Source organism: Haematobia irritans, chromosome 3, assembly GCF_050003625.1.
Source record: "Haematobia irritans isolate KBUSLIRL chromosome 3, ASM5000362v1, whole genome shotgun sequence".
NCBI classification, from domain to species: Eukaryota; Metazoa; Arthropoda; class Insecta; order Diptera; family Muscidae; genus Haematobia; species Haematobia irritans.
This window is the reverse complement of record NC_134399.1, coordinates 24,158,509-24,176,665: the sequence shown is the minus strand read 5'-3', so window position 1 is coordinate 24,176,665 and position 18,157 is coordinate 24,158,509. Positions and strand designations below refer to the sequence as shown.

At 30.6% G+C, this 18,157-nt stretch overlaps 1 protein-coding gene across 1 annotated transcript; it reads left to right on the top strand.

Annotated features, from left to right (window-relative positions):
* The first annotated feature begins 10,223 nt into the window (after window positions 1–10,223).
* On the top strand, window positions 10,224–14,135 carry LOC142230647 (uncharacterized). The gene is made up of 5 exons (XM_075301288.1): window positions 10,224–10,330; window positions 10,390–10,462; window positions 10,529–10,617; window positions 13,221–13,360; window positions 13,548–14,135. The coding sequence occupies exons 1-5, from the start codon at window positions 10,274–10,276 to the stop codon at window positions 13,678–13,680; spliced, it is 492 nt and encodes a 163-aa protein (XP_075157403.1). The 5' UTR covers window positions 10,224–10,273; the 3' UTR covers window positions 13,681–14,135.
* The last annotated feature ends 4,022 nt before the right edge of the window (window positions 14,136–18,157 follow it).

Here is an 18,157-nt window from a genome sequence, read left to right as displayed (position 1 = left end):
GAAAGATATATATGGGAGCTATATCTAAATCTGAACCGATTTCTTCCAAAATCAATTTTGACCCAAAACGGGAACTTGTGCCAAATTTGAAGGCGATTGGATTTAAATTGCGACCTGGACTTTGATCACAAAAATGTGTTCCCAGACAGACGTACGGACGGGCAGACGGACATGGCTAGAACGACTCAGGGACCCACCCTGAGCATTATTGCCAAAGACACCAATGTCTATCTCGTCTCCTTCTGGGTGTTGCAAACATATGCACCAACTTATAATACCCTATTCCACAGTGTGGCGCAGGGTACAAAAATATTCTGACTGATCGGAAAAAACCGAAACAGAAATATAAATTTTTGACAAAATTTTCTATAGAAATAAAATTTTGGCTAATAAGATTTTGACAAAATTTTCAACAGAAATAAAATTTTGGCAAAATTATCTATAGAACTTAAAAACTTTGACGAATTTTCTACATAAATTACATTTTGACAACATTTTCTGGAGACCTAAAAAACTGTGATAAATTTTCTATAGAAATAAAATTTGACAAACTTTTCTAAAGAAATAAAATTTAAGCAAATAAGATTTTGACAAAATTTTCTACAGAAATGAAATTTTGGCAAAATTGTGACAAATTTTCTGTAGAAATAAAATTTGACAAATTTTTTTATAGAAATAAAATTTTGACAAAATTTTCTATAGAAATAAAATTTTGACAAACTTTTCTATAGAAATAAAATTTTGGCAAATAAGATTTTGACAAAATTTTCTATAGAAAAAAAATTTTGACAAAATTTGATCAAAATTTTCAAAATAAGATTTTTAAATTTTGTTGTTTGTTGGTAAAATTTTGATAGATTATTTTTGGCACAAGTGGCAACCATGTTGACAAACCCTTGTCTCTATGAGATGACATTACCTCGATCCACTTGATAATAACATTTTCCACACTAATCTCCTCTAACACAAGTACTATCCGTTCAATTCTTGTATTATTAAAGACACACACAAAAAAAATTTTCTGATTCAATCACCAAATTAGTTGATCCAATTAATTTTTTAATTGAAATGTCTTCACTCACGAAAATGATAGTATCAATCACAGTTTTAATTGGGCATAGAAAAAAATCTTTATTAAAAAATTAATTGATTTTTTTCAGCAAATTTCAATTAATTTTTTAATTGATTCAATTAAAAATTTAATTGATGTTGATTGCAAAACTCAATTAATTTATTAATTAAAAAAGGTAACTATTTTTAATTACTTTCTGAATTGGCTTAGAGTTTTTATTTGGATTAACAAATGATTGTTTGAAATACATTTTTAATTAAAAATTTAAAAAAAAATCAGCACTCTTTTCTAACTGAATTAGTTTTCCGAATTTGATTAAAAAGTTAATTGTATCAAATAATTTTTTAATTTTAAAATGTTCAATCATTGACTTAATTAACTTAATGTTTCCATCATGATTAAAAAGTTAATTGTATCAATTAATTGACTAATTGAAAAAATTGTCAACTTCAATTAACTTTTTAATTGGAAATATTTTGGTGATATTTTTTTCTGTGCACCTTCCATATCCAGAACCGCCGCCAGTGTATAATCACCATATATTATAGATTTCTCAATATGATGCACCACTGAATGCAGACCAGAGTCAGATTCAGATTTCCTCTTTAAGCAAACATGTTGACAGATTGATCATTTTTGTTTAGTTAGATTTCAGAGTTTCCTAAAAATTTCACTATAGACATTTTTATAAATTTCTTTCTATTTTTAACAAGACGCAATTTTCTTAAACAAGAAGGCAAAATCAATTATGTCTAATAATTTTTATAGAATTTAAAAAAAAAAAAAAATCTAAGGTTATCATATTGATATTTGTAATAGATTTTAGTTCGAAAATTTCTAAAATTAACCTTCATTTGGTTTCCAGATGGGCTAATTTTTTTAATGAAAACTTGGCCTTGAATTAAACTTGGTTTTGAGTTTATTTTTTATACCCACCACCATAGAATGGTGACGGGGGTATAATAAGTTTGTCATTCCGTTTGTAACACATCGAAATATCGATTTCCGACTATATAAAGTATATATATTCTTGATCAGGGAGAAATTCTAAGACGATATAACGATGTCCGTCTGTCTGTCTGTCTGTCTGTCTGTTGTAATCACGCTACAGTCTTCAATAATGAAGCAATCGTGCTGAAATTTTGCACAAACTCGTCTTTTGTCTGCAGGCAGGTCAAGTTCGAAGATGGGCTATATCGGTCCAGGTTTCGATATAGCCCCCATATAAACCGACCTCCCGATTTGGGGTCTTGGGCTTATAGAAATCGTAGTTTTTATCCAATTTGCCTGAAATTTGAAATCTAGAGGTATTTTATGACCATAAAGAGGTGTGCCAAAAATGGTGAGTATCGGTCCATGTTTTGGTATAGCCCCCATATAGACCGATCTCCCGATTTTACTTCTTGGGCTTATAGAAACCGCAGTTTTTGTCCTACTTGCCTGAAATTGGAAATCTAGAAGTATTTTCGGGTCATAAAGAGGTGTGCCGAAAACGGTGAGTATCGGTCCATATTTTAGTATAGCCCCCATAAGAACGATCTCCCGATTTAACTCCTTGGGTTTCTAGAAACCATAGTTTTTATCTGATTCGCCTGAAATTGTAAATATACTGGCTCACAAAATGTGTATCGGATTAAGTTTTTAAAGGTCCATTTGGTAATGCCTCTATATAGACCGACTTCACTTCTTGAGGGTGTAGAATGCACACTGATCATGAAAATTGCTTGAAACTCAATGTATAATTTCCAGATTTTACTTCTACAGATTTAAGATTTCAAATCAAGACGTTATTTTATAATTTTCTTGCACACTTACAAGAGATGTTAATGATTCCTCTAAAACTCAAACAATAACGGTTCTTGTAAATCCAGAATCTGATATAGTCCTCATAGGTGAAATCTTTAAATTTATCTTCGGGAAGTGTCCTCAAGTTCTCAAGCCCTCCTGAAATTTCAAAGGAAACCCTAATATTTGGTTCATGGTGGTGGGTATTTAAGGTGGTGGGTATTTAAGTTTAGTGCTGTATAAACTTGTTTTTTTTGTGTACAAACAAAATTGGAATTCAGATTCTATTATTAAATATTTTTCATTTTTATATAGTTCAATAAAGATTGGAGTTTTGTTCCAAATATACCTCAAACAATGGCCTATTGGGTCACAAGAAGAAATCCTTCTCTGTATCCGATTGTTGAAGAAGCTGCAAGATATTGTGTAAATACTGCTCCAGTTGGACACTCAGTGTAAGTGATGCAAAAAATACTATAACATTTAACATTTAATTTTGTTTATTTTTATTTTTTTTAGTTGTGATTTTACGGAAAATTTTGTACAATGTGTCAAAGCCAATAGTCCGGAAGGTCTATCATTCTATGGAGATTAAGAAGAGATTTGAACACAAATTCAAAGAAGATACTAAAACAAGATAATTTTGATTCAGAGTTTTTGATATTCTCCTAAGGCTTTTGGTAAAGACGCGAATTCTTAAAAATTCTAAAATATTTTGAGGAAGCAGCCCATATTTAAATGAAGACGTTATAGAATTGAAACTTTGATACAAATCGAATTTTTTATATCATTTTTGCGATATATTATATATATTCACAAACACAGCTAACATAACATAACCTAGCTTAAGTTGTTCGAATCTCTCTCAACATTATCAAGCAGCAATAAACGATGAATCTTATGTACCTCCACAAAAGATAGCGTACAAAGTTCTACTAAAGGCTGACACCCACAATCGAATTACTTGAGTTGTGGCAACAATTGCCGATGGCAAGGCTGTCAATATGGAGTCTATGTTAGATAAAACAAGTGAGTAAAGTAGAATGTCGGGCGGGGCCGACTATATAATACCCTAAACCACCCCTACTGAATTAGTAAACATTGTTTGTGGGTTACCAATGGTATACGTTTTGGAGATAAACCGCATTTCCATATTTAAGAACCTTAAGGGGTACATGGTTATGGTGGTTTTATCACAATCTGTACAGAAATTTCTGATATTAGGAACTATACTCGTAGTTGATGCCACTAATATTGAGTCACTAATATTGAGTCCATTATTAAACAAGTATATACGGCCGTAAGTTCGGCCAGGCCGAAGCTTATGTACCCTCCATCATGGATTGCGTAGAAACTTCATCATTTTGACAATGATGAAAATTTTACTATGAACCGAATAAAATTTTAACAAAATGTTCTCTAGAAATAAAATTTTGACAAAATTTTCTATAGAAATAAAATTTTGACAAAATTTTCTATAGAAATAAAATTTCTATAGAAATAAAATGTTGGTAGATTATTTTTGGCTCTAGTGGCAACCATGATTATGAACCGATATGGACCAATTTTTGTGTGACTGGACCAATTTTGGTATGGTTGTTAGCTACCATATACTAACACCACGTTCCTAATTTGAACCGGATCGGATAAATTTTGCTCCTCCATGAGGCTCCGGAGGTCAAATCTGGAGAATGTTTTATATGTGGGCTATATATAATTATGGACCGATTTGGACCAATTCTGGCACGGTTGTTAGAGACCATATACCAACATCATGTACCAAATTTCAGCCGGATCGGATGAAATTTACTTCTATTTGAGGCTCCTCAAGCCAAATCTGGGGATCGATTTATATGGGGTCTATATATAATTATGGACCGATGTGGACCAATTTTTGCATGGTTGTTAGAGACCATATACCAACACCATGTACCAAATTTCAGCCGGATCGGATGAAATATGCTTCTGTTAGAGGCTCCACAAGCCAAATCTGAGGGTCCCTTTATATGGGGGCTATACGTAAAAGTGGACCGATATGGCCCATTTACAATACCATCCGACCTACATCGATAACAACTACTTGTGCCAAGTTTCAAGTCGATATCTTGTTTCGTTCGGAAGTTAGCGTGATTTCAACAGACGGACGGACATGCTTAGATCGACTCAGAATTTCACCACGACCCAGAATATATATACTTTATGGGGTCTTAGAGCAATATTTCGATGTGTTACAAACGGAATGACAAAGTTAATATACCCCGATCCTATGATGGAGGGTATAAAAAGAGGAAATCGCTCAATTAGTATGGGTAATAAATCCACAGTTTTGAAACTTGGGAAATATATTTCAGTAAGAGTTACATATAAGTCTAACTACGATCGGCTAATATTTCAAAATTTGAATTTTGAATAACATTGGTTAATAAATAACAGTAACAGGTTGGCTGATAAGTCCCCGGTCTAACAAAGAAAAACACATTTTTTTGTCAAAATTCGTTTTTATTATTCATCATAGTTCCCTTCAAGAGCGATACAACGATTATAACGACCTTCCAATTTTTTGATACCATTTTGGTAGTACTACTTCGGTTTTGCCTCAAAATAGGCCTCATTTTCGGCGATCACCTCTTCATTGCAGCCAAATTTTTTCCCTGCGAGCATCCTTTTGAGGTCTGAGAACAAGAAAAAGTCCCTGGGGGCCAGATTTGGAGAATACGGTGGGTGGGGAAGCAATTCGAAGCCCAATTCATGAATTTTTGCCATCGTACTCAATGACTTGTGGCACAGAGCGTTGTCTTGGTGGAACAACACTTTTATCTTCTTCATATGGGGCAGTTTTGCCGCGATTTTGACCTTCAAACGCTCCAATAACGCCATATAGTAGTCACTGTTGATGGTTTTTCCCTTCTCAAGATAATCGATAAAAATTATTCCATGCGCATCCCAAAAAACAGAGGCCATTACTTTGCTAGCGGACTTTGAGTCTTTCCACGCTTCGGAGACAGTTCACCGGTCGCTGTCCACTCAGCCGACTGTCGATTGGACTCAGGAGTGTAGTGATGGATCCATGTTTCATCCATTGTCACATATCGACGGAAAAACTTGTTTTTGGTCAAATGTGAGCTCGCGCGGCACCCATTTTGCACAGAGCTTCCGCATATCCAAATATTGATGAATGATATGACCACCACGTTCCTTTGATATCTTTAAGACCTCTGCTATCTCGATCAACTTCATTTTACGGTCATTAAAAATCATTTTGCGGGCGTCCACTGCGATCACCGTCCTCCGTGCTTATTTCGCCACGCTTGAATTTTGCATACCAATCAATTATTGTTGATTTCCCTTGGGCAGAGTCCGGAAACTCATTATCAAGCCAAGTTTTTGCTTCCACCGTATTTTTTCCCTTCAGAAAACAGTATTTAATTAAAATACGAAATTCTTTTTTTCCATTTTTTTTCACAATAACAAAAGTTGCTTCACAAAAGACGCTCTATCTCACAAACTAATTGACTTACAGACGTCAAATTTTGACACAAATCATTTGAAGGTTGGTACTATATAAAAATAATATGCATTTAATACTAGCGACGCCATCTATGTGTCAAACCGGGGACTTATCAGCCAACCTGTTATGCAAAATCGGTTCGTGCGTTCTGGAGTTATTGCGTAAGGAAGGAAACCCCGACTTATTTTTATGTATTAGATTAAAACAAATGTTATGAACATCTGTGAGCTATTGCACTTTTTGGAGTTTCAATGGCTTTAGTCCAAGTTAATTTTTCCAATATGTATTATAAAAATGTAGATAGTTTACTGTTTGGTAGATTAGAAGAATTTTTGATGTTATAAAAATCTATAACAACATTTACTATGGTGATTTTAACATATTTTCTATAGAAATACAATTTTAACATATTTTCTATAGAAATAAAATTTTGACAAAATTTTCTAGAGAAATGAAATTTGGACAAAATTTTCAATAGAAATAAAATTTTGACAAAATTTTTTATAGAAATAAAATTTTGACAAAATTTTCGATAGAAATAAGTGTTGGTTGATTAAATAAAAGAATAAGTAAAACAAGTACATACAGCAGTAACTTCGGCCGGGCCGAATCTTAAATACCCACCACCATGAACCAAATATTAGGATTTCCTTTGAAATTTCAGGAGGGCTTGAGGACTTGAGGACACTTCCCGAAGATACATTTAAAGATTTCACCTATGAGGACTATATCAGATTCTGGATTTATAAGAACCATTTTTGTTTGAGTTTTAGAGGAATCATTAACATCTCTTGTAAGTGTGCAAGAAAATTATAAAATAACGTCTTGATTTGAAATTTTAAATCTGTAGATTTTCACCCGAAAAATAAAATCTGGAAATTTTACATTGAGTTTCAAGCAATTTTCATGATCAGTGCGCCTTCTATACTCACAAGAAGTGAAATTGGCCTATATGGAGGCATTACCAAATGGACCGATAAAAACTTAATCCGATACACGTTTTTGTGAGCCTTAAATACGAGAATATTTACAATTTCAGGCAAATCGGATAAAAACTACGGTTTCTAGAAACCTAAGGAGTTAAATCGGGAAATCGTTCTTATGGGGGCTATACTAAAATACCGACCGATACTAACCGTTTTCGGCACACCTCTTTATGGCCCAAAAATACCTCTAGATTTCCAATTTCAGGCAAATTGGATAAAAATTACGGTTTCTATAAGCCCAAGAAGTAAAATCGGGAGGTCGGTTTATATGGGGGCTATACCAAAACATGGACCGACACCCACCATTTTTAGCACACCTCTTCAAGGTCCCAAAATATCTCTAGATTTTCAATTTCGCGCAAATTGGATGAAAACTACGGTTTCTATAAGCGAAAGACCCCAAATCGGGAGGTCGGTTTATATGGGGGCTATACCAAACCATGGACCGACACTCACCATTTTTGGCACACCTCTTCAAGGTCCCAAAATACCTCTAGATTTTCAATTTCGCGCAAATTGGATGAAAACTACGGTTTCTATAAGCGAAAGATCCCAAATCGGGAGGTCGGTTTATATGGGGGCTATACCAAAACATGGACCGACACTCACCATTTTTGGCACACCTCTTCAACGTCCCAAAATATCTCTGGATTTTCAATTTCGCGCAAATTGGATGAAAACTACGGTTTCTATAAGCGAAAGACCCCAAATCGGGAGGTCGGTTTATATGGGGGCTATACCAAACCATGGCCCGATATAGCCCATCTTTGAACTTGACCTGCGCGCAGACAAAAGACGATTCTGTGCCAAATTTCAGGACGATAGCTCCATTATTGAATGCTGTAGCGTGATTACAACAGACAGACAGACGGACATGCTTATATCGTCTTAGAATTTCTCCCTGATCAAGAATATATATACTTTATATAGTCGGAAATCGATATTTCGATGCGTTACAAACGGAATGACAAACTTATTATACCCCGTCACCATTCTATGGTGGTGGGTATAAAAATAAATAACTAAATAAAAAAAATAAAATTTTGACAAAATCTTCTATTAAAAAAAAAAAAAAAACCTTGACAAAAAATTATAGAAATAAAATGTTGATAAAATTTTTCATAGAAATGAAATTTTTTTCAAAAGTTTCTATGAAAATAAAATTTTTACTAAATTTTCAATAGAAATAAAATTTTGACAAAGCTTTCGATAGAAATGAAATTTTGACAAAATGTTCAATAGAATTAAAATTTTGACAAAATTTTTTACAGAAATAAAATTTTGACAAAATTTTTTACAGAAATACAATTTTGACAAAATTTTCTAAAGGGCGTTGATTGATTAAATAAGTGAATAAAAATATAAATAAATAAATAAAATTTTGACAAAATGTTCTATAGAAATTAAATTTCAACAAAATTTTCTATAGAAATAAAATTTTGCAAAAAGTTCTACAGAAATTAAATTTTGATATAGAAATAAATTTTTAAAAAATTTTATTCGGTAAAGAATGTGGACCAATTTTATGGACCGATGTGGACCAATTGTTGCATGGTTGTTAGAGACCATATACTAACACCATGTACCAAATTTCAGCCGGATCGGATGAAATTTGCTTCTCTTAGAGCAATCGCAAGCCAAATTTGGGGGTCCGTTTATATGGGGGCTATAAGTAAAAGTGGACCGATATGGCCCATTTGCAATACCATTCGATCTACATCAATAACAATTACTTGTGCCAAGTTTCAAGTCGATAGCTTGTTTCGTTCGGAAGTTAGCGTGATTTCAACAGACGGACGGACATGCTCAGATCGACTCAGAATTTCACCACGACCCAGAATATATATATACTTTAAGGGGTCTTAGAGCAATATTTCGATGTGTTACAAACGGAATGCCAAAGTTAATATACCCCCATCCTATGGTGGAGGGTATAAAAAAAATATTCAAAAATGTAAGAGATGCATATAATGGATCATTGGACAGAGGTGAATAAACAAATTTGTATCGACGTAGACATTTTGCTATTTTGTGTTATCTCACACTATCAGTAGGATTCCGGTCCACTTAGGATCTCAAAATTTGGCTCACTACTTGGTCAATATCTACAAAATTTCAAAGAGTCATCTGTAATCGTTCCCAAATGACGGTATTTTTGCTATTTGCGTTATCTCACCCTTTTGTGCAATCAGATATTTATGATACCTTTGTATGGGAGGTCCGTAAAGGAGTGATCCCATCGGAACCAAACTTCGTATATATCGTAGTTTTGATCACCAACAAGGCATTCAAAGTTTCGCTTTCCTAAGATGCTTCCCTCTATTTTTGTCCATTCGTTGTATGGGAATGAAGCACTGTGCGTTGTCGGCTGTTGAAAAATTTAAGTTCCAGTCACCGCTGACGAAAATGGGTCGACTTTACTCTCTTATGCCAATACACACCAAAAATAACAGCCACTTTGCCTTTTAAATTTCCAACGACTTATAAAGAAAAAAAATCCAAGTTGCTTGTTCCATATAGATTACAAATCTGTTCAATTGATTTGGTGGATATTTACAGAATACCATCAAAGTTCTCTTTACGGCATATTATCTGAAATAGCCTCAATACCCTTATTTCAATTCTAATTATAATTTCAATAATGAGCATGATGTAAATGGTCCCTTAATATTACATGTTCATTGATTTGATTTTATTTAAAAAAAAATACAAAAGTATTAAATATATTCTTTTAAAGCATAATAAGAAATATTCATGGACATTTTAAGGTAGAGAATCTTTTGTAATTAAAAATAAATGTAAAAGTTTACAATGTTAAAGCTAACAAACCCAATTAATTGCAGACCACGAACGAATTGCTATATATTGGTCAATATTTCTTCATGAAATAGTTAGTACTTGGACAGTTTTGTTAATACCACCATGAAGTTAAGTCTCATCTTATTGTCTCACTTAGCCTTGGTATTGGCTACAGGGCCTGTAAGTCCACCTCAGCAAATTCAGTATAAATTATATTCTAACTTTCTTTGAATTTCAAGAATGACTTCTGTACGGGATCTTTTTTGAGAAGAGCCGTGGCAAAATGTGCCATGAAACATCAAGCCAGACAGAGTATGTCTATGAAATAAAAACAAAAAATTTAAGTCAACAAATTATAATTTTGGTTTTAATTCAAAGGTGATATCGAAGACTATATTCATCTCAGATGGGCTAACAATCACAATGCTAAATGTTTTAGAGCTTGTATTTTCGAAGAATGTAAAGCGGTGAGTAAATATCATGATTTTACTAAACAATGCATAAAAGGTGAATTTTTAAATTTATTGAATTATTTTCTATAGAAATAAAATTTTTAGAAAATTTTCTATAGAAATAAAATTTTAACAAAATTTTCTATAGAAATAAAATTTTGACAAAATAAACGATAAAAAAAATTTAGACAAAATTTTCCAAAGAAATAAAATTTTGACAAAATTTTCCATAGAAATAAAATTTTGAAAAAATGTTCTAGAAATAAAATTTTGAAAAAATTTTAAGTAAAAATAAAATTTTGTCCAAATTTTCTATAGAAATAAAATTTTGACAAAATTTTCTATAGAAATAAAATTTTGATAAAATTTTCTAGAAATAAAATTTTGAAAAAATTTTTAGTAAAACTAAAATTTTGTCCAAATTTTCTATAGAAATAAAATTTTGACAAAATTTTCTATAGAAACAAACTGTTAACAAAATATATCTATAGAAATAACATTTTGACAAAATTTTCTATACAAATAGAATTTTGCCAAAATTTTCTATAGAAATAAAATTTTGAAAAAAATTTCTACAGAAATAAAATTTTGACAAAATTTCTATAGAAATAAAATTTTGACAAAATTTTTTAATAAAACAAATTTGATATAATTTTCTATAAAAATAAAATTTTGAGAAATTTTTCTATAGAAATAACATTTTGAAAACGTTTTCTATAGAAATAAAATTTTGACAAATTTTTCTACAGAAATAAAATTTTGATGAAATTTTCTGTGAAAGTGAAATATTTGACAAAGACTTCTATAGAAATAATATATGCACAAAATTTTCCATAGAAATAATTTTTTTAAAAGACTTTCCATAGCAATGAAATTTTGACAAAATTTTCTATAGAAATAAAATTTTGACAAAATTTTCTATAGAACAAAAAACTTTGACAAAATTTTCTATAGAAATAAAAAATTTTGACATAATTGTCTATAGAAATAAAATTTTCTATAGAAATAAAATTTTGACAAAATTTTATTTAAAAAATAAAATTTTCTATAGAAATACAATTTTGTCAAAATTCTCTATAGAAATAAAATTTTGACAAAATTTTCTATAGAAATCAAATTTTGACAAAACTTTCTATAGAAATAAAATGTTGATGAAATTTTCTGTGAAAGTGAAATATTTGACAAAGACTTCTATAGAAATAATATTTGCACAAAATTTTCCATAGAAATAATTTTTTGCAAAAACTTTCCATAGAAATGAAATTTTGACAAGATTTTCTATAGAAATAAAATTTTGACAAAATTTTCTATAGAACAAAAAACTTTGACAAAATTTTCTATAGAAATAAAATTTTGACATAATTTTCTATAGAAATAAAATTTTGACATAATTGTCTATAGAAATAAAATTTTTGACAAAATTTTCTTTAAAAATAAAATTTTCTACAGATATAAAATTTTGTCAAAATTCTCTATAGAAATAAAATTTTGACAAAATTTTCTATAGAAATAAAATTTTGACAAAACTTTCTATAGAAATAAAATTTTGACAAAATTTTCTATAGAAATAAAATTTTGACAAAATTTTCTATAGAAATAAAATTTTTACAAAATTTTCTATAGAAATAAATTTTCGACAAAATTTTCTATAGAAATAAAATTTTGAAAAAATTTTCTATAGAAATAAAATTTTGACAAATTTTTCTATATAAAAAAATTTGACAAAAATTTCTATAGAAATAAAATTTTGACAAAATTGTCTATAGAAATAAAATTTTCTATAGAAATACAATTTTTGACAAAATTTTCTTTAAAAATAAAATTTTCTATAGAAATAAAATTTTTGACAAAATTTTCTTTAAAAATAAAATTTTCTACAGAAATAAAATTTTGTCAAAATTCTCTATAGAAATAAAATTTTCACAAAATTTTCTATAGAAATAAAATTTTGACAAAATTTTCTATAGAAATAAAATTTTGACAAAATTTTCTATAGAAATAAAATTTTGACAAAACTTTCTATAGAAATAAAATTTTGACAAAATTTTCTATAGAAATAAAATTTTGACAAAACTTTCTATAGAAATAAAGTTTTGACAAAATTTTCTATAGAAAAAAAATTTTTCTATAGAAAAAAAATTTTGACAAAATTTTCTATAGAAATAAATTTTTGAAAAAATTTTCTATAGAAATAAAATTTTGACAAATTTTTCTATATAAAAAATTTTGACAAAATTTTCTATAGAAAGAAAATTTTGAAAATGTTTTCTTTAGAAATAAAATTTTGACAAAGTTTTCAATAGAAATAAAATATTGACAAAATTTTTTGTAAAGCTGCATGTTGGAATTTTTTTGACAACATTTTTTATAGAAATAACATGTTGACCGAATTTTCTATGGAAATCAAAAAAATTAGCAAATAATACCCAAAATGTATCATCGCATTAGCCAGCGATGACACATGTGTATTGTCAGGTTTATATAAATTGGTATCTGGCATTTGGTTAATAATACCAATTCCTTAGTCTTCATTTCCACTACGCTCATATGAAAATTGAAGTAATATGTAGGAAAAAATGGATTTATCTAATGAAAAAATTTCTTTTATCTACGAAAAGTTCAAAGCTGATGGTAGTTTGGTAGACAATGTTCCACAAACCACTGGTTTTATGACATCCCGTCGTGATCCATCTGTATGGAAGGTGGCCGAAATGGCAGCAATGGAATGTATGAAAAAGCAGCCAATTGGAGGCAATAAGTAAGTAATGACTAAAATAGAAAAAAAATATATCATATAAACAAGTATCAAAAATAATATCAAACTGAGATAGGCATTTATCGTTATATTCTTCCAAAATCTCATTGTCAAGTCGGTCAAATAATTTCATAAGAATTTATTACATAATAAATCCGTATAACAATTTCATGTCTTTGTTTTCTTTCAGGTGCGATATTGTTGAAGCCTTTATGCGTTGTTTTCCAACCATGTCTCCTGTAAAGTTATCTCTAATTGGAGCATATTGCGAAAATCTCATTGAGCCTAATATGATTTGTAAAATTAATGTGTCTAATCATTGATTAGAAAAACAGAAGACTCTCAACACTCAGACAAGGAATATGGTCACCTTGAATATTTTATTTTTGAATAGGGAGCATGTAACAGCCATTTTTATTATCTCTGAAATCATGTATTAGGTTTCAGCCAGCATGGTAAGGTTCGAGGAGAAAACAATAGTTTGCGACAAAAATATCCCATGCATCCAAGAAAAGAAACAGGTTTATTGCGATCATATTCCTTTTCTGAGAGTTATTTTCATTATGTCGACTGTATGGTTACGGGATACGCTATTCTTTAAAAGCTAATGTAATTAATTTATTTTTCTACATGTATAACATTTGACTTCAGATAATATTGCACTATTGTTTAAATCATTTTATGTACCGCCAAAATAAACAATTCGAAAAAAATCACCTCTCCCCAAGCTTATTTCTATTTTTCAAATAAACAATTGTTCAGCATAGAAAAAAAAATATCACCAAAATGTTTCTAATTAAAATTTTAATTAAATTTTAAAAACATCAAATTAAATATTTAATTGATTTAACAAATTTTTTAATTGAAGTAAAAATCAATCACAAACATTAATTGGAACAATTAATTTCTTGATTGAAGACAAAAAAATATTTTTATTTCCTGTGCGACCATACTGTGTGGCTGATAAGTATTGCAATCAAATTCAGTTGGCTTTAATTTCTAAACCTCTTGTCTGGAGACTGACAGATTTATTCCAGTGATAGTTCATTTTATTGTTTACAAGCTTACAAAAGCATTGTATTCAGAAATAATGTTACTCCTGATGGAATTTAAGCGCGATAGTGTGATTGCTTTACATTTGGCTAGAAATACATAATTCAGAGTCCTCTGATAAATCTTTTATTCTCGTGCAGGTTTCTGTGGTACTGGCAGAGTTGCAGCGTACCCAAAAGTGGACACGCCGCGGTGGTAGAAAACTTACTCGTGACCTGAATATATCGTGAGAAACAGGGAGGTAAAATTTGGTACAATTGTACTAAATTTTGATAAATCCCACTTCCCAAAAGTACAATGACCTATTTGGTACATTTTGAAATATTCAATTCGTCCTCAAAATGCTCTTTAATTTTACCGAACAGACTAAATTATAATCAAATGGAATAAAAATTGTTCATTAAATATCTCATGTCCTTTGTGTAGGGAGTGCGCTATCGATAAAACTATTTTTGCAGCGACCATGTAACATTTTCACCTGCAACCATGTTGGCTGAGGGAACATAGACTATATCAGATTCTGGATTTATAAGAACCATTTTTATTTGAGTTTTAGAGGAATCATTAACATCTCTCGTAAGTGTGCAAGAAAATTATAAAATAACATCTTGATTTGAAATCTTAAATCTGTAGATTTTCACCCGAGAAGTAAGATCTGGAAATTTTATATTGAGTTTCAAGCAATTTTCATGATCGTTGTGCTTTCTATACCCTCAAGAAGTGAAATCGTCTATATGGAGGCATTACCAAATGGACCGATAAAAACTTAATCCGATACACGTTGTTGTGAGCCTAAAATACCAGAATATTTACAATTTCAGGCAAATCGGATAAAAACTACGGTTTCTAGAAACCCAAGAAGTAAAATCGGGAAATCGGTCTATATGGGGGCTATACCAAAACATGGACCGATACTCACCATTTTCGGCCCACCTTTTTATGGTCCTTAAATACCTCTAGATTTCCAATTTCAAGCAAATTGGATAAAAACTACGGTTTCTATAAGCCCAAGACCCCAAATCGGGAGGTCGGTTTATATGGGGGCTATACCAAAACATGGACCGATACTCACAATTTTTGGCACTCCTCTATACGGTCCGAAAATACCTCTAGATTTCCAATTTCAGACAAATTGGATAAAAACTACGGTTTCTATAAGCCCAAGAAGTAAAATCGGGAGATAGGTCTATATGGGGGCTATACCAAAACATGGACCAATACTCAACATTTTTGGCACACCTCTTTATGGTCATAAAATACCTCTAGATTTCAAATTTCAGACAAATTTGATTAAAAAAACTACGATTTCTATAAGCCCAAGACCCCATATCAAGAGGTCGGTTGATATGGGGACTATATCAAAACCTGGACCGATATAGCACATCATCGAACTTGATCTGTCTGCAGACAAGAGACGAGTTTGTGCAAAATTTACAACAGATAGACAAACAGCCAGACAGACGGACATGGTGATATCATCTTAGAATTTCTCCCAGATCAAGAATATATATAAATGTTATATAGTCGGAAATCGATATTTCGATGTGTTACAAACGGAATGACAAACTTATTATACCCCCGTCACCAGTCTATGGTGGTGGTATAAAAATGGTGCAAAATTGTAGATAACACGTAGTAAAACTTTGGACTGTGGTCATATGAATATAAATCGTGTGTAAAATATATATAGGAGCTATATCTAAATTTGAACCGATTTCAACCATACATGGCATACTTGACGATACTCTCAATTTTACTCCTTGTACAAATCAATATAAGATTTTGGTCTCTGGTGCCATATGTATTTAACATATCGGGCAAAAGATATATAAATCTGAACCGACAAAATCAATAGCGATTGTCTTTGACACGAAGAAAGACCTAACTGCTACAATTTAGGATGATCGAACATAAATTGCGAGTTGTACTTTGCACACAAAATTACATATACAGGCAGATGGACATCGCTATATCGTTTTTCATGTTTATTATTTCCCAAACACAAAGTACACAAAAATGTTTCAATTTAAATGTACAACTTTATAGCTACATGTGTTCTGCTTCTATAAAATCGAATTTTATGAAAATTGGCTGACAAATGTAGATTTTACAACGGAAATACGAAATGGAGCATATATGTCCCATTCGTCGTCAAAGGGTTAATATTCATTCATATCACTCCATAATTAAAGGATATAAAAACTAATCTCCCACACAGAAAAAAAAGTGTCTTGTAAATTTAAGGACCATTTTAACTTCCACATAGTTCAACAAATTTACTGTAATGTAGTTCATTTTTCGTCACCACAACGAAAATTAACTTAGCTAAAGGAAAACTTATAAAAATTCAGTAAATGTTTTTTAGTTCACTAACTACGAAATGGGAAGGATTTTTCCTTAAATTAATTTCCAACACAGTAGTTAATGCATCGTTGATTGTATTATAAAAATACATGGGCAATATAAAAATCTTACTACGAAATGTGGACAATTTACTAAGAAAAAATTTTGTATGGAAAAAATTTTTGTAGTAAAAATTAACTTAACGACATTACTGATTCGTATGATGGCTACCTACAGATTATTTCCCTTTTTATTATAAGTTGGAGTGTTTTTCCTCACATTGCAAATTTTAGATAAAGTAGAATAAAAAGTAGTTAATATAATCCTTTCCGGGTGTATATCATTTTTCATAGATTCCTCATAAATTTGGTATATATTTTACCTTAACTTATAGATAGAATTCCAACTAATCAATAAACATGCTACTGAAAAATGAAGTGAGCAGAGAGTAATGAAATCATTGCATCATGTGAGGGAGTTTTTAGACATTTTGTGTATATCTCGTATGATTGTTTGTGTTTCTTATTGCGTCATTTATGCTGTTGTTGGTTGTTTTGATTCTAGAGACAATGGAATGTTCCTTGTGTGTTGTTGGTATCTTTTGTGGTGAGAGTTGTTTTCTTGCAATAGCGAGATCAGAAATGGATCGTGTGTGTGTGTGGAGTTGTTTTTCTTTACGGCATGTATGTATCCTTTATGACTATTTGTGTCTGAATTCTATTGCTGCATTCAGTTCTGTTGATGTATTTATGAAGTGCACACGTGGATTTAATTTTGCAAAATTGTACGTGCGGTGTTGGTGTTTATTAATGAAAATACATTTATTTCGAAATATTTTAGAAACTGAGAAGTGAATGATGTGATGTTAACATAGAGAAATCAAAAACGCTTTTTATTGATAAAAAAAAAAAACAAATAACAGATTAAGGAACTGTATATTTCTGTAAATAGTTTAAAATTAGTGCGGATTTTTAATTGATTTACATAAAAAATATACAACATGAGTGGTAATAGGATGATCGATATTTATTCTACATCTGGATCACAGGTTGGAGATTCAACCAGTTTTTTGAATCTATATTTTTTATGTTACAGCAATTCCTACAGGTGAGTGAGTACTAAGTTCGAGTTTAGCCGCTAAAATTAAAAATAAATCACTAAGAAAAGTATAAAATTATACGTCTTCGATACAAATTTAAATATAACTTGATGGAGAATAGCCCAAACCAAGTTTTTTATAAAGATTATTTTTTTATAATGGATTATTAAAGAAAACTTATGAAAAGCCTCTAAACTCGAAATTAATATCAACCTTAAATACTAAATGCTATACTAACAAATGGAAATTATGTCTAATTTTATAATATTTTTTATTTCAAATATATTCAGAGAATAATTTCAAAA

Bases quoted from the DNA above. Each gene is read 5' to 3' on its own strand.
- LOC142230647 (XM_075301288.1), top strand. From the start codon at position 10,274: ATGAAGTTAAGTCTCATCTTATTGTCTCACTTAGCCTTGGTATTGGCT. The intron at 10,463-10,528 runs GTATGTCTATGA...TTTAATTCAAAG, and splicing joins GAAACATCAAGCCAGACAGA to GTGATATCGAAGACTATATT. The intron at 10,618-13,220 runs GTGAGTAAATAT...ATCTACGAAAAG, and splicing joins TTTTCGAAGAATGTAAAGCG to TTCAAAGCTGATGGTAGTTT.